The following is a 24,280-nucleotide window of genomic DNA, read 5'->3' on the forward strand; positions in this document are numbered from 1 at the left end:
ATAAATAAAAATATATTTATGTTTTATATAGTAAAAAGAGAGTAAATTTATTTTGTGTAGCGAAATAATTTAATTTTTTTTTTGTATCTATATTAATGCAATTTGTAATTTGTATATAATAGCGATGAAATTTGCATGTTTTTATGTACACAAAATAAATTTTGTTTATTTGAAAAAATTACTAAATATACTAATACGAAAAAAAAAATTATTAAAAATTAAAAAAATTTATTAAGTATAAATTGTTTTAAAATGCAATGGTTTATTATTAAATACTGAAAGTATGCATTGAATATATTAAATATAATATGATTACATCTATCTTTAAAATACTTTAAAATAATATAAATAATATATCTTTTACTACTATTAATTACTAATTCCTCAATTATAAACTTTTGTAGCTTTTGCATATCACAATATGCTTTTTGTAGCCTTTTTAAGCAGATGATTAAATGATTTAAGCTTGTTTAACACCAAAACGAATAAATTAGTTGCTTAAACTATATACTACTTAAACATGTTTAAGGATGCAAGTGTATGTCAGAAGCATTTTAACTTTAAACTGTAAAACCTCTCAAATGCAGTGAAATTCATACAATATTATTTAATTTTAAACATAAAATCTCTTAATCTATGAATATTTAAAACCGTATTTTTACTTTAAACATGTTAAATAAGAGTAGTTTATAGAAAGTGTTTTAACTTTAAACATGTTTAATCAGCGTCTGTTTAAAAAGGCTTTTAATATAAATAATATAGTTAATTAAAACACAAAAAAATTTATAAAATTAATATTATTTTTGTTTCAATTTATATATATTTATATTTACTCTACTTTATACTTATTAAAAGACAATTAATTAAAATAATTCTTCTTACCATTTTTTTTGTACAAACTAGGTCCCAAGCCAGGTCCCCCGCGCAATGTGTCTGTAACGGAGGTCTCGAATGGATTTCTAATATCTTGGCAATCACCTCTCGAACGTGCCCATATCGTTAAATTTTACACCATTAAGTATCGTACCGACGCCCAATGGAAAACCCTAAATCGCGGTCAAATCCGACCCGAGGAAACCCAATATTTAGTTAAGAATTTAGTCGGCGGTCGTACCTATTATTTTCGCGTCTTAGCCAATTCTGAAAAATCCTATGAATCCAGTGACGAAGTGAAATTTCCGGTGCCGGCACGTGTTAAGCATAAAGCCATAACAGCCGGTGTCGTTGGGGGCATCCTGTTTTTTATTGTTGCGATCATTTTATCGGTTTGTGCAGTAAAAATTTGCAATAAACGTAAACGACGAAAACAGGAAAAAGGTAAAACAATTGCATTACCAAAATTTTTGAGTTGATAAGAAAATTAAATTTCGGAAATGGTTTTTGATGGTGGCGTACACAAAAAGAAAATAAAAATGAACAAAAATTCAACAAAAAATCTCATTAAATCAAAATGAAATTTTCAATAAAAAATTTTAAATTTAAAAATATTATTATTATTTTAAATTTAAAATTTTATTTTAAATTGAAAAACTTTAACACTTAAACAGTTCTAATTTATTTGCCAAACTCAAGCCAGTTTTATTCCGCAGGACCTCGAATCCTCGAGAATGTTTAGTCCCAAAAACTAAACATTTCTCGGCACGGCACGTTTGTGTCCTGTCCTGGTATCTCTGGCCGGAGTTTTAGGCATATAAATGGGCTGAATGTGACGCCATTTTGTTTAAATTTAAATTTTACTATCAAAAAAATTAACTATTTGAAATTAACTATTTGAAATTAACAAAACAAGCGAAACTACTAAATTACTTAATTACTTAATTACTAAATTACTAAAGTACCAATCTAATGTAATGATGAAATACTAACAATTAATTATTTAATTAACTTTGCATTAAATTACTAATTACTAAAAAACCGTTTAATTTTTACTTTTCCAATAAGCAACGATAATTGTTTCTGTTCATTTATAAATAATATTAAATTAACTATTTACTAAATAATTTAATATGACATGATAAAGTAGCTTAAAATGTATTTGATTTTTAATATTAGCATTAAAATTTGCTTATTTATTTGTTCGCAATTAATTATTACTTATTTTTTAATGGAAACGGTATTAAAAATTTGCGTGAGACACATAAATAAATAATATCTGTAAATGAATTTTACGGTTTTTTGTAGCAGTAAATTAGAGTAAAACCAACTAAAATAATTCAGTTTCATTTTGGGTTCTGTATGATTTATTCTTCTTATTTACAAATTAACAAACAAGAATATTTGTTTATTTATTATTTATTATTTATTCATTTATTGACTACAATTTGTTTCCCTTTTAATATTTCTGATTTATTAGACAAATTTTGTATTTTTGCGTTCTGATAAGTTTTTGTAGTTTTACGTTCACAGTTCCGTATTCTAAGATATATTTATTTTGGTTCATATACCGAAGTTGCTAATTGAGTCGGTAGGTATTGGGTATTAGGTTGCCCATTAGGTTAGGCAGACAAAAAAGGCCACGCGTAGACCATTAAGCGATTGTGTGCATCACTTAGGATGCGCGTATTCTTATCGAATTTTATAAGGATTTCAGCAGAAACCTCAGGTATGTGCTCCAGTCCGGTAAAACTGGCCTCTACTTTGTCGACCTCTCGAGACTCTTGCTAGTTGAGTCAGTAACTTAAGTTAGTAATAATAGAGAAGAGACAGCAGCTCAAACTTCACTTAAAATAAAAATAAATATTAGCCATTATCTCGCGAGCGTAGGTCCCTACCACTATCAAAAGGTCCCATACTCTCATAAATATATAGTCTAAATATCTAAAGACAACATATTTCGGATTTCAGATTAACTAAAACACATTTTTATTTAAAGTAACTCTTAAACAATATGATGAAATAAATTATTTGATTATTATAATAATAAAAAATAAATTGATCCTTTTAAAAAATAAATGAAATTCATTTATTGTACATATTTTCGACAAATTTTACATATTTCGTTTCATTGCTTCTGGACCTCTTTTGGAGTTTCTTGTGAAACTCAGCAATTAAAAAAAATTGAACTAAAAACCACAAATTTTTAGTGCTCCCTGTCTATATACCTGACTGCAAAGAGAGTTTTACGTCTTAATTGTATGAATAATTTAAAAATAAGTTTGGAAACATTCTTTTGTATTGTATATGGCGAAAAACTATGTTTTCATATATCCACTCAGAAATTGTATCATCTATTTCAAGGAAAATAATCAGTTGATAGAAATAGATGTATTTGAAGTTCTAAGTGTCTGTTATCCCGCTGTTATCGTGAACAACCTCAAAGAAAAATCTGTATTCTCATAGAGAAATAAACAACTACTTAAGCTTTCTTAATGATCCACTTCTCGTTCGAAGCGAAATAAAGAAACTATTACTGTGAAATAATGATGAACTAGCGAGAACAGGTCCTTCCTCAATGAAACCTCTCACACTAATATCTGTTCCTTCCAACCACAGACAAAGGTATTAACATTACTGGCTGGTTGTAAAATTTCCAACCTTCTCTCCAAACTTATGAGGAATGCGAAATCAAAGCGGCTTTCTAGCCAGTTGTAAAGAATATCACTTTCATCTACTGCATCCTTCCATCAGAAGACAAAGGTATTGGGTGGCGGTTCTGTAGCTAATTAAAATGGAACTCACTTTTATTTGCTCCACTAAATTTTTGAACAAATTTTTGAACAAATTTTTGGACATATTTTTGAACAAATTTTTGAACAAATTTTTGGACAAATTTTTGGACGTACTTTTAGATTAAGATTTCGTGAAAAATTACTGTTTTGTGACTTGTTTTTCTTTGATACAAAATAATATTTGTTTATGGTCTTCTTTTTCAATTATCAAGAACCGAAAAAATAAATACATTTTAATTTCCGTTCACAATTGATATATATGGAAGAGGCCATTTTTGTGAAGAACAGTTTTTTAAAAATGGAGAATAAATGTTTGTTTTCTTTTGGACATCTAGTTAATAAATTTTCTCTGATGTTGATTTAGACATAGCTGCCAGTTTTACAACTATTTTATTTCTTCCTTGCAGAACGTTTCACTTCTTATTGTTTAAAATATGCTCTATTTTTTTTGGATATTTCTCTTTACTCTTTTCTTGTTATATTTAAGTTTTCAATAGTAGGTTTCTTTTATCTCCGCACCCATCTTCCCTGTGGTTGGTGTTGAGAGATTTAACTCTTTTGAGATTAAATTTGCAAAAAACTGTTTAAATAAATAGTAGCGGAGAACGAAATTACATCTCTTGGCTTCTTGTATGACATTTAGCTTAAAAATTAATTAAACCAAACTAAAATAAAATAAACAAATTACAAAATCATTCCAACTATTCAGATATTTTAATCACAATGCAACGGTTTTATTGTTTTAATGCAGTTCCATGCAAATGAGTTTATAAATAATGAAATTGTTTCTGCATGAACTTCCCTTAATCAATTCTTTTGTATTTTTTTCCGCATATATATGTACTTCTCATAAAATCGCAATTACAATGCTGTTTAAATAAACGAAATGCCAGCAAAACAGTTTGTTGAATCCTTGCTGTAAATAATAATTAAAATTTCCAGAACAGGACAGAAGAACAGAACAGAGCAGTACAGAGCAGTACAGAACAGAGCAGAACAGGACAGGACAGAAGAAGGAAAATAAAAAATAAATATTTTAAATAAAATTGATTTCAACAAAAATGCAATTAAAATTCCGATTGACAATGCTTTGACAGATATTTTAATTAGCGTTCTTTCGCATACTCGCATACCCGCCTTCAAAAAAAAAACACTCAACTGCGAGGATAACAGGCACAGGGATGTTAAGGGCAAACAGCACCAATAATTGTTGCATTAATGAAAACAAAAATGTTATTAAAAATTAAATGCTTGCTAAAGAATTAATAAACGCGTAAGCCCATCGACATTTATGACATAACAGAAATGTTAATTAAATTGAAATTATTTTTTTGTCATTTTTAATTTTTTTCGAAATTATTTCTTTTATGTCGTAATTATTTTTAGCGATTTCTGTCAGTTTTAATACGACACTCCCACTATAATTACAATTGGAATTTCAAATTTTTTCTAGCTATTCTTAATAGCTAATTTCTATCCTTTGTTTTATTATTTAAACTTTAATCGAAACTTCATTGCAAATAGTTTTCCACAAACAAAAAAATTGGGCATTAAAAAATCTATACATTATATAAACACTCTTAGGTATTAATAAAAACAGAAATAAATAAACCTTAACATTTAAAACTATATCTAACTAAAACTGTTAGTCTACAGATATGGCCATATGACTCAGACTGTTAGTAACATGGAAGTTTTAACAGAAGTTTCTTTCTGCTACTCGTATTAAATTTATTTATACACTGCGACAAATTCCATTTGCCTTTTGTTTGTAAGTTAATGCACAAAAGTAATTTTTAATAAAAAAATCAAAAAAAAAAAATAATAGTAGGACCTACTATTCAAAATGCACCGCAGCTAAAGTAACAGAAGAAGTAACGTATTTTGAGCTCTGGAATTTGTTAACATTGGCAACCACACTAATTAGCACCATTTCATACTAATTCATACTTTACCTTGATGTTCCTGATGTTATTGGACGCCTGTTTCTTTGTAATAGGTGAAACGAAATAGCCTGCTGATATCTGTTTTAATTAGTTATCATGGACATAGACAATATAGAGTACGATGACGTTTGACAGAGTTACTGACATGCCTCGCAAATACTTCATTTAGGAATTCAATTGAAATTCCCGCATCAAAAAGGCATGAAAGCGTAAACTCGAAAAGATCACCATTGTTTTTCTATGATGAAATTGAAGCGTTTTGACTCAAACAATGGTCGCAGATACTCAAATAAATTCGACTTCATGAACGGTCATTTAATACCAACATAGCGTAGCATTCACACATAAGGTCATTAGAACGTTTCGTTAAATGAATATTTTTTTTCGTTAAAATATTCCGTTTATTTTGAAAAACTACGTTTTCTCTTTCTTATACCTTTAATTTCGTTTGAATCATGCAGCTTACAAATCAATTGACTTGAAGTCGGTTTATAATAATAATTAATATAAAAATATTAACTTTTTTCGAGTGGTAATTTTTTGTATAGTTTTCATCAGGTGATTCCTAATATTGACTAGATGGACTTGGTTTCTTTAAACATAAATTCTTTTTACGCATAGGAATGGCAACTTAAAGCCCGACATACCGACTGGGGATCACATCTTCGAATACTTATACTGCCCACATTTCAGTTCATACCTTAGCAACAGAGTTGAATTATTGAATTATACGTAAATACTATTCAATGAATCCATAGCTATGGTATAAAATAAACCAATAATTTCACTACAAAAAAAATATCGATTCGAGATATGTTGAGAGGATACGTCCATTTTGGATCCGTAGATTAAGCATACTGCTGAATTGTTTGCACTAACTGCGAAAAATAGGTGAAGCAACCGTAGTACCATATCTTTTAGCAAATGAAAACCAATAAGTTGAGAGGGTATACCCTGTTTGGATCCGTAGATATATTCAGCAAATGAAAACCCATAGATTTGGCAATATATTTCGATAAATAGTTGTAAATGTTTACAAAACATAGAATTCTGGCTGCCTGAACATCAACTTCTAGTCGAGGAATCAGAAGAAACAGCGACCTCGTTCTTTCTTTCCTATCTTCTGTATTCTTTTTTTCGTTTTTTGTTCTTTTGTCTTTTCTTCAAAATAGTTCGAAATAGTATTAAGGCCTCTTAGTTATATATGAAACAATATGCCTTAATGCATCCATAAGACAGTCGTAACGCAATATTTTTTTTCGTGATATATTCAAATATTGGAAAAGTGCTATTAAGTATTACAAAAAACTATTAGGAGTAGTTCTATTAAAATTATAGAAAAATTTTTTGGTGCAGATGAAAAGCCGTTGTTTAAATTTTTTTAACTTAAAGTACGGAAAAAACAATATTTGATAATGCAAACCAGGCAGGCGCGTTTAGAAGAATAATGTTTCCCAATTCGCTGGAAATATATTTACTAAAAAGGTCGTCATTTCTGAGAGCTGTATACTTAAAATAAAAGAATAGAGATACTGTTTATGGATACAATTAGACATAAAAACTTTCCATCTGAGATAAACATTTTATTTTATATCAAAACCAAATCATAAACCCATTTATTTCTTTATTATTATTTTTTATATATACATATATTTTTTCATGGTACATGGTGTATGGTATTTCAATTAATTTCCGGAAAAATGAGCAAAAGTTTATTAAAAATTGTTTATTAAAAATGCATAAAATTTCTCATTTTTATTGAATTTGTAACATTTTGCAACATTTTTCCATCACAAATAAATTTATAAATACTTTATCATTTGAATTACAATTAATTTATTGTACGTTTACACTAAAAGTAGATGAACTTAAAAATTTCTTTTTTGTATTTTTTTTTTTTTGTTGTATTGGTGAAGTCATATCATATCAAGTATAACTTACAATAATAATTTTGTTAATTTGTATTTTTTATTTTAAATTTTAATTTTTTGAAATTCCATAATTTACATATTCTGATGAGTTTCATCTAGTATTCAATTTATTCATATATGATTTGTTTAATTTGAAATTCAATTTTAAAATATGAAATATGAAATATGATATATGAAATATTTTGCATATTTGCAAATGCAAGTACATCCCACATACAACTTGATTCGATAGTAAAAATAAAATTTAATTATGATTTATTTTTCATTTATCATTTTGGCATGTCGCATACGCATAGATACATTTTAGTTGAATTGCATTTGTACAACGTATTCATTAGACTTAAGTTGGTTTGCCATTTGTCAAGAGCAATGGCGATGTTGTGTGTATTTAGTCCTTAACATCAACTATGTTAGCTTACCTATAAACATTATGTTGCTTAGTATCCCCCTCCGTAGCTGCCGTAGCCACCACCACTTAGTTGAATGCAATCCCCCACTGTTTGGATTGTTTATGATAAGTACGGAAGCTGGAAATGTTTTGCTACAAAACAATGCATTAAGTAGCTGCCCAATTTGCATAAATTCGACTTTTATTATGTTTAGATATGTGGCAATATTGTATTGTATGTTGTTGTATGCTCGTAGACTCGTATACTCGTATACTCGTATGCTCGTACATAACTTATATATGTTGTACTTATTTGTATCTATTTACTTTTGTGCATTTATAAGTATTTATTTCTGAATTCTATTGTATTTGGGACAGCAATTTTGCAACGAATCACATTGCATACTTCTTGGATGTCCTCTAACATTTTTATAAAATAATTAAAAAATATTCCCAGAGCAAACAGGTTTCTTCTATATATATATATATATATCAGATACAGAAAACTTCAAATACTAGTTACTAGTCTTTCAATACCCGTTTTCAAAACCCTTTCTAGACTGGAAAGGGTTTCCCGCTCTGGAAACGCCAGTTATATGTATATAGCATACTTTTAAGCTGAAAGTTATTGGATCACATATAGGTAGGGTGCAAATTGCAAAACTAAGTTCTCGCAGAGAGACCGCTCTTCGGACCCTACGAATTGCAAAAATTATAATTATTAGGGAACTATTAGGAAACCTTATTGCATTGAAACAAAGTGCAAAAATAATGAATTAGATTAAAATCTGAAAGCAAAAGGATTTTTTTTATAGAAAATATGCTTTAACTAATTCCCTGCACAATGCGACTTAAAGCCTTAAATGAAATTACTTGACTTATATTCTAACTACAAATAAACCAAGTTTTATTTTTAAAGCCAAGCTGCACTGTTATAAAAAGGAGTATTTTCTTAAGGTCTGTATTTGAAAGATCTCAAGGCTCTTTAGTGGAATGTTCCTATACTATATTTTCTATAGTGTCAGTTCTGGACCATATTAGACCATCTAACAGGCTACTCTTATTTTGAATTATTATTTATTTTATTACAGAACAAGCGTAATATTATCTACTGAAAGGTTGAGATTTGCTATTAATATAACAATCTGACTATTGAACACTTTAGCCCGCGTTGCAAAAGAGAGCATGCATTTAAGTGCCATACTTATCCAATACAAATTCTATTGATATATTAGTATATATCTAGATATAGATGCTATAATGTCTATTGTCTTTCCATTGCCTTGGACTTGAATCAGTTTTAAACATCTAAACATTCCATTGTTGAAATAAAATCATTGTCTCAAAATTAAAAAATTCCAAGAACAACATCAAAGCCCATTAGTTCTCTTAATATAGACTTTAATAATCGATGCTTTCAGTTCAACCTTATGCAAACACTTTTAATTCAGTACTCCGAAAAATTTTATGTTTTCATATTGCGCACTACTAAGTTCTCATTCTCTCACTCTCTCTTCCCTCTCCCCCACCCCTCTTTCTCGATCTCTCTTTCTCTCCCTCGTGCATATTGTTTATTTGTCAGAATCTTCAAACATCTTCTTTGTTTCAATGCATTATATATACGAGTTATAATCACAATATCTGTCGTAAGAGTTTGTCTTCAATGAGTCATACATTGCAAAGGTCTTAGTATTTTGTGATATTCTAGAACTTTATTCAGCAGACTCACTATTGAAAGTAAAAAAACATTTTAATAATAACTTAATAAACATGTCTCGAAGCGTTCTCATACCTTGTCCATTTCTACAATCTTGAAAAAAATATGATAAATGATAATTACTTGTTATTTCATTTATTTTACATTAGAGACATTTCTGAGTTTGTAAGAGGAAAAAAGTGTAAGGGTAATCTTTAAAGAATGAACTTTGAAGGTGTGAAGGTCTAAAAGGTTGAAGTTGATAAACTTTTCATTATGGTTTATGTATGCCATATATCTAAGCATCAAGATTGAGTTCATTTAAATAATCATTATGGCAATAAATTAGGACTATAAGTTGATTGTGAGCCGAGTCGCTTTTGAACCAGAACTGATTACTTTTTGAACTTCACCAATTCTCGGGTGAAAGCAAAGGTTTTATAAGTTCAGCCCATGGTTCAGATTATCAAACTATTGAAAACACGTAATGGCTTATTTTCATCTTAACTACATTGAGTAATATGTTGTCTATAGATATTTTGTATATATATTTACTTCTCTTATTATTCGCGGCATAAATCTAAGATATTAAATTAACTAATTGATTATTAATGTTATTAATATTGTTGTGATATTTCATTAAAATCACTAAACCAATTAAAATTGACATTGAAGTGCATAAAAAATTAATTTAATTAAGTCTTAAGAATGAATTTGAACGTTAGACTGTATATAGACAGTCTATGGATCGTATTTTAAAACGTTCTTCCGCGCCTATTAAATCGATTGAATTGAGGTTTCAAATTATTTTGGGGAAGAAAGGTTAAATAGTTATCAATTCGTGCTTCTTTTTTTTCGGGCCTGTGAGTATTTTAATAAATATTTTCAATACTTTTGAGTTCCAGCTTTTAAAAAGGCAGTCGATAGATATTAGTAAAACATAATATATTTTCATAGCCTAGAGAAAGTTTAAGTGCTTGTAATTTCTTAAATTAAGTCGAATTATTTATTACGAATTGCTTTAATTATTTTTCATTTTAAATGATCTTATTAAAGTTATTTTTAAATTATTTTTTACACAAAAAACACTAAAACAATTAAAGTTTTGAAATATTTCGAAAAGAAATTTTAAAAGAATTACATTTTGTTTGTCTTATTGCCGTAAATGATGTATTGTTAATAGCATTTTCAAAGCAAAAAACAAGTAATAAATATTTTACAAAATCCCTGTACAAAAAAAATTTAAAATAAAATTTAACAATGCAAATTGTTAAATTAATTTGATAAATTTATGTTGATTAAAAATGGAAAAATATGTATCTTTACCACACAGAAATGGAGCATGTTCTTAGTTACTACGTCGTTGCCTCTGCCCGGGACTAAGTTCATTGCGGTAAAGATACTTGAAACTGGGCAGACGTTTTTTGTAAACAATTCACGCACAAAGATGGTAAAATCAAGGCCCAAACGACATCTGAGATAAAAATGATCGCGTCGTCAATAAAATTTGCCTGGGTTAGAAACACAATTTTGAAACGAAAAATGACAATAAATAAAAATTTATAAATTAAAATCAAAAACAAAAATCACAAGCACAAAATTTAAATGAAAATAAATCAAAAATCTAAAATATTCAATCTAAAATGTCATTCCCAAACAGCAGACGTGCGTTTCGGCTTATTTCAGTAAATCTTGCATGATCGGATGTGGAACATAGGCAGCGAAATAAGACCTTGGTTTCTGTAGTAACCTACATTGAAATAATTGAAACAGTTTTTTTTTTGTATACCGGAAACCCCCAACGATCATGCAATTTATGATCTGAAATAGTCGAATGCTGTTGGGCAACCTAAAAGTAGGCAACGTGTATAGTGCAAAGAAAAGCGTGGGTACACTTCAAGCGACTAACACAAATCCCAAAAAGAAGGTTGGCGGTAAGTTTTTATGAATGTCAACGCATTTTGTGTTTAAATGTGAGCTGTAATAAGTTTTTTTACTTAATTTATTCAAATGAAATAAATATTAAGAAATGCTTGATTTTCTTAATTTCATTCCGAAACAAATCATACAAAAATTTTATTTCCTTAATATTCTTCATCATGAATACAGTTTTCAATAATTTTAATAATTTTATCTCAACAAATATGTCATTTCTTCAAAGCGTTTTTATGCCTTGTACCATCCAAAAACAACTTATTTGAATATCGAATATCGAATATCGAAAGCATAGTTCTAAGTTTTCAAAGCAAATTTTAAGGCGCATTCTCTTGAAGAGGGCAAAGAAAACATTTCATAAATTGTTTCAAATTGTTGCTTTTATTATTTTAAAATTAATTTCACCTTTTCTATCATAATTAATAATAACCAGTCTTTGTTATATATAACACATTTGTAAAAAAAAAGTTAAAAGAGTTTATAACAAAATTCATTCTCAATGGTATAACAAAATAATTGGATGAAACAGCCATTGTTCTAATTCTAATTTCTCTGATATACTCGATAAGCTAGTCTTCTGTAACTATAACTCTTTACCAGCTATTAAAAAATTATTGAACTTCTAAAAACTAAACAAACTACAACTTTTAATACTTTAAAATTATATTTTTCGTTATTGACTTTAGTCAATCACTTCATTTGTTTCTCACATTACTCTCATTTCCATGTTTCTGTCCTCTTCTTCTCGGAATTCACTCCATTTTTGTAACATTTTTAATTTATATTCTTGTGAATGTTCACTATTCGTTTTGTTCTTTAAATTTCAACTTGTATGCCATCTCTTTTTCTTCATTTTATCATTAATTATAAAAATAATCTTGATCTCCATTAAATTTTTACTCACGCTTATTTTTTCATGCTCAGCACACCCTAAAAATGTGCTAAGAAAAATTAACATAAAGTTTGTTTAGTAATTAACATAAACAAATTCCGTAGTATCTCAACGGATCATTATAGGTGATCAAGTGGGCTTTAGTTTGCAAGATCGCCACTCCAACCGAACCAAACCGAACCAAACCGAACACAATCACAGTGCATTCTCCCTAAATTCGCACACTTCTTTCAAAAAGGTATTAAAGTGATACTACTATATTGACAACAGAAGAAAGTATAACTCTTTACTCAAAATCTTAATCTGCTTAAAACTTAGAACTGTGTTTTGATAAATCATTTTCAACGAACTAGAATACAAATTTGAATAAAACAAATCTTTCCATTTCTGACATACATCATATCATTCAGTAGTTCGCTGCAGCTAAATCGCGCTCATCCACATGAACTTTTTTTTAAATCAAACGCATTCAATGTTTTGCAAATACAATGAATATTTTTTCATTCTTGTTTCATTGAAAAAACTCAAATTAAGATTCTCTTTAAATAATGAAAAACAAAAAAAAAACCGTAAAAAGGATATTTTGATATTTTTCTAACAACACACCAACATTCACTCACAATCAGTCACACTCATTTCCACAAATATTTTTCTATTTTTTTCAGTACTATTTTGAAATTTTTTCTTCTTTATAATATATACATAGATATTTTTGCTTTCTTTTTGTTTTGTTGAAATACAAATCGTAAATTGTATAAACTCATTATATAAATGAAGTCTTCTATTCCTTAATCTCTGATGTACAAGGATACTCAATTACTTCTTTTCGACAATACTTGTTTTGTGCTTTTTTGTGTTCACTATTTTAATCCCAACTACTCGTCAATGTTGTTGTTATGTTCATGTTTAAATTTACGTTTATGTCTTATTTTTCATTTAGCAATTCCCTCATTACTCCTTTTCTTTCACTTCTTTAAAGCACATATTTCGCTGTTTCGTGTAGTACGCAACGGACAGCAACTCCTTTAAGGATGTTTTGTACTGTAACACTTGAAGGACATCAAGACATATCGCTCATATACATAATACATAATCGGTCCATCAAAAGCCATTTCACCCATTTTTTTTAATCATTTTCAAGCCAGTTCCTAATGAATATACTAGTCAATATATATATATATTTTAATTGTGTGTGTATATATGTGTGCGTTGTGCTCCCCCCATATAGCAATGCAAAAATCTCTGAATGACAAAAACTATGTATGTATATATGATATGAATATACATATATCTACTATTATTATTCTAATTAATAATATTTAATATTTCTTTTATATTAATTATTATATTTTTATTTATTCTAATTTAATTATTTTTAACTCTCAATACGAAACTAATTTTTGTGTGCCTAAAAATAGGCTTTAGAAATTTAGCCGAGCGAATGTGTAGTTGCACTTGTTCAAGCGGTGAACACGTGCAACTATTGTTGCTAATTAATTGGATAAATAATTTAATTTGTATTAACGTATTGACTTATGTTCATATTTATGTTTATTGTATTGTTTTTTAGTTAATTAAGCTTGTGAAAATTAGTTTTACCATAAAATTGCAAATAAATTTAAATAAAGCAAAGACGATATGCGAAATTAGTTTGTACCCCTAAACATTGGCTAACATAAACGAATTCCCTCCGAAGTCATGCATCCCACTGTAATAATTAAATGTATTGGTGTTTGCTGTATTCATAAATTTTTACATACATTCATATATGAAATAAATAGCCTAATGCTGCATATACTTACTATTAATTATTAACTATATGTGATATTAATTAACTGCTATTAGTTTAAATGTGCAAATATGCTTATTGTTTTTGGTTTTGTTTTTCTTTCTTTTTTTTGTGATATAAACAATTATTTTCTTTATAATTTCAATTTTAGTTCTGGATATTTGCATATATACGTCTATGTATGTATATATATATTTATGCAAATAAGATGATTAAAATTGTGTTAATTAGTGTATTATTTAGCATTTGGTGGAGAGTGTAACCCATATTGATATCTATATAGAAATAGTGACGCATAACGATTACTAATATATATATATTAATGTGAATGTATATTAGGCATAAGGACGGCTCATGCTCCACTCAAATTAATTTTAGAAATAATTCGTTTACAGAGTTCAACATGGTAGCTTGCAGGATAACGGACGCCCGTAATGTTGCAACTAACAATCCACAATTGCATAATCGTAGTACGGGCTCGATTTCCGCTGGTCAAGTGCCTTTAAAAAAGTAAGTAATCCAGACCAAATTTCCAACAATATTTTTTTATTTATTAATGTGTTTTTTAATAAGTCAAATTTGTGTTAAATTTAATCGGTTTTTCATTAACTTTTATTTTATAATATTTTATTATATCATTTTCTTATATATATATACGAATAAATTTTTTTTATTTTTTTATGTTATTTGATTTATAAGGAAGATAAGATAATTAATTAAAAAATCAAGAATTTAATAATAAATTAATAAATAAATAATAAATTAATTAAGAATTTAGAATAATAAAAGTTAAAAAATAATAATAGTTATGATTTAGAATCGTCTACCTCATTCTCACGTATACGTGCATACGTATATATTTAGAACTATAAAGTATTTCACAAATTAAAAACGTCTTTAGAAACAAATATAAAGTTAAAAAAGTTGTCGATTGATGAACCTGAACTTCAATAAAAATCAAACATTTCAACATTTAAGTAAATGACAAAAATAACATTTACCTACATTATTATTGTTAGGGGATATGGCACTGCGACCGTCGGATCTATTGTACCCCCTTTTGAATTTAAAATGAATCTCTAAAAAAAAAATTATAGAACCTACTTTACAGAGTTTTATTGTCTCTACCGTAACAATATACATTCCCAGGAATCTATTCCGTATGTGCACTAGTGCAGAGCATTCTAACAACACATGTGTGGCTAATCCCTCATTCTCTTCACAGAATCTACAGTTTGCATTCATATATATACCCAGTTCCGCAAAGTGATATTTTAGTTTATAGTGCTCTGTTAGGATTCCTGTGATGATTCTAAGTTTTTCTTTTGAAAGGTTCATACAGTCCTGGAATCTGTTATTGTTATAGGTACCAATAAGTGATTTGGATTGTGTTAATCCTGGTATATTGTCCCAGTTATCCTTTTTATTCTAGTTCTCCAACATTTACATAATAAAAAACATAGACTATATATATAAATATTTTGATTCATAAAGCAATAGTCGAGCAAGTTGTATTTATGTATGAACATAATTTAATTATTTTTTGATAAACACTTTTAATAGTTTAAAAATGATAAATAATTACAATGAAGCACTGTAAATTGAATAATCACCTATCGAAGTTTGGAATTCAATCCAACTCAGACTGCAGATACTGTAGAGAAGAGAGAGAAAGTGCATACAATGTGTTTGGGGAGTGCCCGGCACTAATGCACAAGCGGAAGAAACACCTAGGAGGGTATTTCAAGGATCATAAGGATCCAAGACTAGAAAAGATAGGCTCTAACTAACTTTTTTTAAAGAAATCGGACTTGGGTCGCAGTGCACTATCCATTCTTTTCAATAATGATATCACTAATACTATGTAGCAAATCATTATGTCTCTTATTTTTGCCTTATTATTTGAACAAAAACAAAACAGCTTGCTCTTAGATAGAACAATAGTCAATCCTTATAAAGGTTGTTTTCTCTATAAACTAGTGTTAACCGTCGAACTAACTAAAAAATGCAATGCTTACTTGCATGTCAACGCCTAAACTGAATGTTAACTGTCATGTAATCTTATAAACATAATGTTAATTGTCATGTTAACTTTTACAGAGCTTAACAATCTTAATGGCGTTTTTGATTAGTAAATATGGATTCATAATCTGGATTCTGGTCTTATAAATTAATCTCGAGGGTTATACATTTGAAGTTTTGCTTATGAATAATATGAAATATATAAGAAAAAATTATCTTCTGTAAATTATTTATTAAATTAAATACATTATACCTTTTAGGTCTTATAATTTCTTATATTGATTTTGTGAGCAATATTATTTATTAAATTAAGTTAAATTAAGAATTTCATTTTCTCATATTTTATTTGATATTGTGTATTTAATTTAGTTCTTAGAGTTTATCATTTCTTTTTTAATTTCAATTAAGTTTTCTTCTTTTTTCGGTTTAAAATATATTTTAGTAAAATTTTTCAATTTTAGTACATCCATAATATATTATTTCCATGATATTATCATTCAACTAATTTGATATAAATCTTTAATAACACATTTTCCTTCATTCTTCTATATTTTTTCCATTCAAAAAAATCTCATACTATAAAAAATATCTATATATAAATCAAAATAAATACTAAACTGAACTAAACTAAACTAAACTTGGTTAACTCATCATCATACGGCACACATCATTAATTAATTTAAATAAATTAAAATAAAATAATAATTTTAACAAACAAATTAAAGCAATACTGAGCATTACCGTGATTATGAAACCGTATTTATAGTACCAGGTCCATCATGTCATAATCAGAATCGTAAGAAATATTCTTATTTTAACAAAAAATAAATACCGTGCATTTACAAAAAGGTTAAAAAATATTTTTTATATTTAAATTTAACACTTTCTTGTTATTGTAATTGAATGTTGTAATTTTAAAAAGCAATACGTTTTATTGTAGTTTCATACATTAACAAAAAATTGATTTTTCTGTTTTTAAACATCCGTACAATGACCTTTCCTTCCCATTACTTAAAATATCGGACTAATTACATTACTGCATTAATCACTATGCAGTGATAATGGTTCACTTATAGTTTTATAAATCGAAAATGTTACGATTAAGTATAGCACAATTCTTACTAAATTACAAATAAGATTGAAAAGTATCTGAAGAAAATGAATCGACATACACTATTGACAACGCCTTGAACAATGTCAAGAACCCATATAACACAGTGACTAGTAATAGATTTTCAGACTAGTATTTGTACCCTCTGACAAATTTCATGTGAAAGTAATTTTATTGAATTTTATATGCACTTCAACGGAAAGATTTGTTGAAGAAACCAATAGGTTCCAATAGGTGAAAAACTTCCAGTTGAAAAAAATGTGCAAAAGCAGAACTAAATATTGGGACAAAGAAAAGAGATAAGCAATCGGATTCGATTAGTTTCGGGAGTCAGGAAAAAAATAATATAAGGAAAGAAAATAAACAAACAGAAAGAAGACAAAGAAAGGTGAAGAAGACACAAAGGTAAACAAATCCAATACAAGATATATAATAAGAAAAATAGGAAAAAAGAAAAATGAAGAGGTCTATTAAAAAAAAAATAATATTAGATTGTATTAAAAAAGACACACAGACAAAGATAAGTAGACTCCTGTAAGAATCAGAGAAGAGAGTACTTGAGAAGATACTTACGATACTTGACTTCCGTTTGGATTACTTGCTTTTGTAACATATCGCAGAAGACAAGTAAAATATGTATTAGTAAAGGGCAAGCGTAATTAAAATAAAAAAGTTATATTTAATTAAAATTGGAATAAAATTAAAAAAATATATAAATAAAAATCAAAAATATAGATGATGTGGAATTAATAGACAAAGAAAGCAATATTAATAAACAAGTAGAAAAAACGAAAATAAGTTGACAAAAGTCAATGAATGCAAAAACAAATATAAAAACTGGGAAAGATAAGATGTAAAAAGAATTACTCTTAATGATTGCAAATAAACAATTAAAGAAATAGGATATAAGAAGCTACGTGATATTGTAAAAAGCCAAGAAATGAGAAATACGATAGATCCAAGCACGAAGTCAAAAGAATATAAATAAACAATATAAACACAGTTAAGAACATATACGTGTCATATACATAGGGTATTGTTGGACACTCAGCCAGATAAGGACGGCGACATAATCGAAGACAAATATCAAACATAAGTATAAATAATATAAAAAAAATATATGGAGAACTGTCTGAGGAGACAAATTAGAGAAAAAAACGCAATGAATTTAGTATTATCAAGTATCGCTTAGCCTAATCTAGTAATTTTGACTCTAGATAATATCCTAGACTTTAAGTACTGCCACTTGCGGATTATATACAGTTTATGCATTTAGAATGTTACAAGTTAAATATAGATATAGGTATAATAAGAATCTAGTGAAAATCTAAATAATATAATACAAGTTGCTGTATGATATATAGTAGTATAGTCGAAATATCTGCGGACATTATTCTCAAATCATTCTTCACGTTCACTTCCATTAAACGGCATTAATTTGATAAGACATATTATTTTTATTAACATCTTTCATTTTTATACTAATATCATTATACACATATAATCATTACTATTAGTAATATAATTATATAAACTATAGTAAACTAAAACATTTGTATAAGCTTACTAAACTAAAGTATTTGTAAATAATATTTGCTGTCTGTTTTATATATATTTACCTACAAAACCTTTATTATGTCTGGATACTGAAGACCAAAAGGTTGGATTTAATATATAATTGCTTAAATTTATTAACAATAGATTATTTATATAAAGCAAAATACTGTCATATGATTTTTTATGTTTTTTATAACTATAAATAATTTTATATAGTTTAACTATATAGAGATTCTGCATGCATTGGAATATTTATGTTAATATACTTATAGACATATATTGTTTGTTTTATTGTTAGTTAATAGAAAAAGCACTAAAACCGTGTATACAAATAAAACAGCCGAGCTCGTAACAAGGTTAATAAGAAGTTCGATTCATAGTCCAATAAATTTGCATTATTCGATTAATTAATCTTCATATTGATAATCTTGGCTACTTTGTTTTATATATGAATTTTTAGATGAATATTTTGATTGAGTTTTAAGTCTGGCACGCTTGCATGATTTTTACAGTGTGTTATACTGCTTATTATTGTAGTTATTTTTTAATAAGAATTCTGTAAAACTGTTAAGTTAAACATGTTCTAATGAGTTTATATTACATCCATTACTCTAACAGATATAAAGAAACCCGAATATCAAGTCTAACAACCATACTCATCGCCATATTGCATTGGATTTGGCCACCGGATCGCTGTACAAACTGTCATTCCATTTATAGCTCACCCCATTTAATTCATGACGAAGAGGCGCGCAGACGATCAGTCAGTCAAATTCAACGTTCTATTGATGGACGTTTTGTACTCTCCGACGTCATTTCTGATGGAAATAAATTAAGTACAATTAGTCTCGCTCCAGATGGCGTAGATGAAGTAGATGGTTCCATAGAACGTCGAAACAGTAATGCCTCCCAGAATACATCCAGTGATGATGGCGGTTTTTTATCGAGAAGAAACTTCATAACTGCACGCGCTTCTTGGCGACGTCCTTTAGTCGCCTCACCAAGCCAACTTAGTTTACAATCGGCGGCTGGTTCAGCCAGAGGATTTCTACAAGGTCTTACTGGCTTATTAAAGGTCGGCAGTGGTGGTGGTAATATTGACACAGCTATTGATGACTGCAACACAGGCGCACGTTATCAGAATATCTTCAGACCACACTATGGTCGAAATATCTATCGCAATCTTCAACCAGCACAGCCAGCGCAACCGACAAGTCGGCCTTTACACATAAATACATTACATGTAGGCGGAACGGATGGTCTACTTGCACATCAACACCACACACATCTGCATGAGTTGATTACACCCAATATGTACACACCCTCGAAGATATCGCGTATGTTTTCAAGTTCGCCAGCGAGCACACCAAATGATGGCATCAACTTAAATAGTACTCATATGCATAATACTGGACTACTCACATCACCATGGGCATTAAGTACACCAACTGGTAATCAACACAACCATCATTTCAGCGATATAAGTACCGTGTACCCGAGCTCGGCTGAGCGCTCGTTTCCCTTGCCGGCGACCAGTGGTAATCTCAGTCGGTACCGCTACTATACGCATGAATTGCCTTCATTACGCACCATACAAGAAGAAACGCGTCGTATGAATCAACAACAACAACAACTACACGAGTTTGTGCCACTGCAAATACCGTCACCACCGTCCTGGCGTAATTACTATCCCGGTCAGGCGCCTTACCACAGTTATCGACCGCGCACACGTTGGTATCCACGCCATTACTCACGCTTATTTGGACGGACACAATCCGAACTGCTTTCACCATTGCCACATTTGAATTTATCACTACGTTCCAGTTCAGCAATTGGTACTGGAATGGGCTTAGAGGCATCTCCCGAATCACGTTCTAGTTCCAGTGGTTTTGGCTCGAAAAACACTTCAAATCAACCACATGGATCTCATCATTCAGGCAGCACAAGTGAGTGGCGTTTGCTGCCACCTTACCGCCCACCACCACCACCGCCATCGAATAATGCAGCCTATTTTAGCATGCAACAGCAACTACTGCAATCGCCACATAGCCAACCACAACAAGCACAAGCGCAAGCGCCCGTACACACGCATCAACTACATCAGCAACACTTGCAACAGCAACAACATCAAAACTTTTGCACTGCCACCTTACCATACTACAGCCACAATAATGGTCTCCATAATTACTACAGCAACAGCAGCATGCCGCGTGCTACAACGCCACCATATACCATGGCACACTGGTTGGACATGATCTCACGTCTAAATGCCGCTACAGATAATGTTAACCTGCCGAAATCTGTGGATGTTGGCAGTGTCGATGGACACTATGAATTCGATCCATCCACACCCACACCTAGTGCTTCTACACCTACAGGCGGCCTACTGCGCGATGATCTCAATTTGCATATCGACACAACAGGACATCATACGGTGGGGCTTATGAACGGTGGCAGTATATTTCACACGAGTGCTTCGGGAATGCCCGCATTAACATGTGCTGCCACCTATGGCGGGTCAGTGCGCAAAACGCGTATATCACGTTACGACAACATTGAAGCACGTCTCCAGGCAATGAAGGAAGAGTTTTACGCCTACCGTAAGCGTCAAGCTATGAAGCATGCCGGTGTTGGCGAACTAGAGAGCGTGTGCTGATCTTGGTCAAAAATACATGCTGTAGACTAAAGCGACCAATGTAAGTGCAAATCCGATACTGTTATATAATTTAAAAAAAAACAATATGGTGTTAGTTTAATGTTTGTTAGGTTTAAAAGAATGACTAACAATTTTGAAACTGGAACATGTTTACGTTTTTATTCGTCGACCTAAAACTTCTATCACACATTTATCGTCTAGAATTTTTTTCTAATTTAAATTGTATTATTTTTATAATGGACTTTTAAAAGGGTTTCAACTGAGGCAATGAGAGAAAACTATTGTAGGCTATTAAATAGATACTGTACCCATACGAAAACAGTTTTTTGAGAAGTAAAAACCGGGAGACCAGAACATTACATAACAGTAGTAATATTAGAGCAATTATTTATAATTTTTCAAATATTACTACTTACTATTAATTAATCCATTAATAGATCAAATACATAAAAACGGACAAATTCTACATCCAAATTTAGTCATTGGATCTACATTATTCAAAGCCCTCATATACGATGTTTATGCAGAGTGACAGGATATTATGACTGCATAAAGAAAAGGAAAAAGATATAGAAGAAGAATAAGACAGCATGTACGCTATTTAGGCTCACATAGGTTAGATATAGCTTAGGTTTTTTTACGTACATATAAGTATATTATATATCTTCTTTGTAGTTTCGTCCTTAACTTATACAATTACTTCTTTTAAGCTCTTTAGTCTCCTTTGTTTGATAAATTTTAAATAAAGTTTAATTTTTGCATTGAAATAATTTTGCCGGTTTCCTGTGCCATGTGTGGGTTACCTCAGACGTATTTATTTTTATAATGTGATCTTCGTTAAGTTGATATAAAAATAAATTTATATACAAAATAAAAAAAATTAAATTAAATAATTTCAGCTAACGAAAATTTCCACGTTGTTCGGTCATAATTCATGTAAATAAGCAATTTTCGCATACTAAACCGAAAAGTGGCCCTCAGCGTTCAACAGGTTGCCCACACATGGTTTCATTTTATGAAAATCTCTGCTCCTTCTACACGATTACGATTTTATTAAATAAAAAAATTCTCTTCCTTCATGTTCCACTTTCAAATTTGTTTAGAAAATAAATACGCAAAATTCATAAAATATATACATATATAAACAATTACGGAGTACTTAAAACTCAATAGAAGTTCGCAAAATTTGCACAAAAATAGTTTAAAACAAATACAAATAAAAAAATCAATCAAAAAATCATTTAATTAAATAATATATAAAAAAGACTTTCAACATAAGAAGAAAACTTTTTAAAGCGCACTGATTTCAAATATAATAAATAATTATTAATTATATAACTAATTAAAATAATTAAAACACAGTCAAAAAATTAATTAAAATAATTTCTATAATTATGATTAAAATAATTATAACTCTTCCACGAATTATTTCTTAAAAATAAACTCTAATAAAATGAAAGCAAAAACAAAACGAAAATTATAGGTAATTTTTAATTAAAACTAATGCTAATATATATATATATATATATATATATATATATATATATATATATATATATATGTAATATAAATAAATATAAATATATACATATATATGTTCTATATATATATATATAAGTTTGCACGAAAATATATATATATATTACATGTATGCATATATTATATATATATAAATATGTATATATAAATATAAGAGTGAATCGCAAAACGAATAAAAATTAAATATAATTAAAATTAAATAAAAACTTAGCGAAATACACAATTAGTAAATTAAATAATTAAAAAATTATTACTATTAAAAAAGCAGAAAGGAAGGAAAAAAATAATATTAGTTAATGATTAAGTGAATATTTCAAAATAAAAAATAAAATGTAAATTACATTTATGTTAAGGTCGTTGAAAATATATTTAAATAAAAACAAATAAAAAAACTGTTTTTAAGTTAATAAATAAAACAAAAATGTTTAATAAAAAATATAATTAAAAATTTTTATTTATAAAGCGCATTCGAAATTAAACTTATAAAAATTTAATAAAAATAATTTTAATAAGATTAAAATCTTAGTGAAGTGTGTAGTTTTAATTTTTAAAATTATGGCTATGGTTAATTTAAATTAATATAATTAATAATTACCAATATGAAAAATATATATTTAAATAAAACAATTAGTGTTAATACTTTATTTATAAACAAAATGTTGAAATATATAATATATTGAATGTATATACTAAACTAACTTAAAAAAAAATTAATATTAGTTATAACAATGATAGAAACTGAACTAAATTTTAAGTAAGCAAAGATAAAGTAAGATCACCAAATAAATTAATATATGTTTAAACATAATTTATGTAAAAGAAATCATATAAGAAAACCACTAGCATTTTCAAAAATAAACCGGAGAAATAATAATTATAAAAAACACTTATGATAATTATTAAAAATTATATTTAAAATTACAAAAAATGGAATTAAGTCAAATCGATTTCAAACACGAACGTAAATAGATATATGTTTACTATTAAAAATATAATTATATATATGATATATAGAAAATTTATGATAAAATTGAAGATATAAAACTTACTGTTAAACATAAAAAAAAAACTTAATTAATATTGGAAATAAAATCTAAGAAAACAATAGCAAGCAGCAGAAATCAATTTAAGTGATAAGTCGATTATATAG

The 24,280-nt window shown here is 28.5% G+C and overlaps 1 protein-coding gene across 1 annotated transcript in view; it reads left to right on the forward strand.

Annotated features, from left to right (window-relative positions):
- Positions 1 to 22,768, forward strand: part of LOC119688214 (protein turtle) — a 122,418-nt gene extending 99,650 nt beyond the window's left edge. Inside the window, exons 9-11 of the mRNA XM_038102897.1 lie at positions 904 to 1,317; positions 14,641 to 14,755; positions 19,554 to 22,768. Of these exons, the coding sequence (XP_037958825.1) occupies positions 904 to 1,317; positions 14,641 to 14,755; positions 19,554 to 21,591 (2,567 nt within the window). The 3' untranslated portion in view covers positions 21,592 to 22,768. The remainder of the gene's footprint in view (positions 1 to 903; positions 1,318 to 14,640; positions 14,756 to 19,553) is intronic.
- Positions 22,769 to 24,280: the final 1,512 nt, after the last annotated feature.

The sequence above is a fragment of the Teleopsis dalmanni genome, chromosome X (genome assembly GCF_002237135.1).
Source record: "Teleopsis dalmanni isolate 2A chromosome X, ASM223713v2, whole genome shotgun sequence".
Lineage (NCBI taxonomy): Eukaryota > Metazoa > Arthropoda > Insecta > Diptera > Diopsidae > Teleopsis > Teleopsis dalmanni.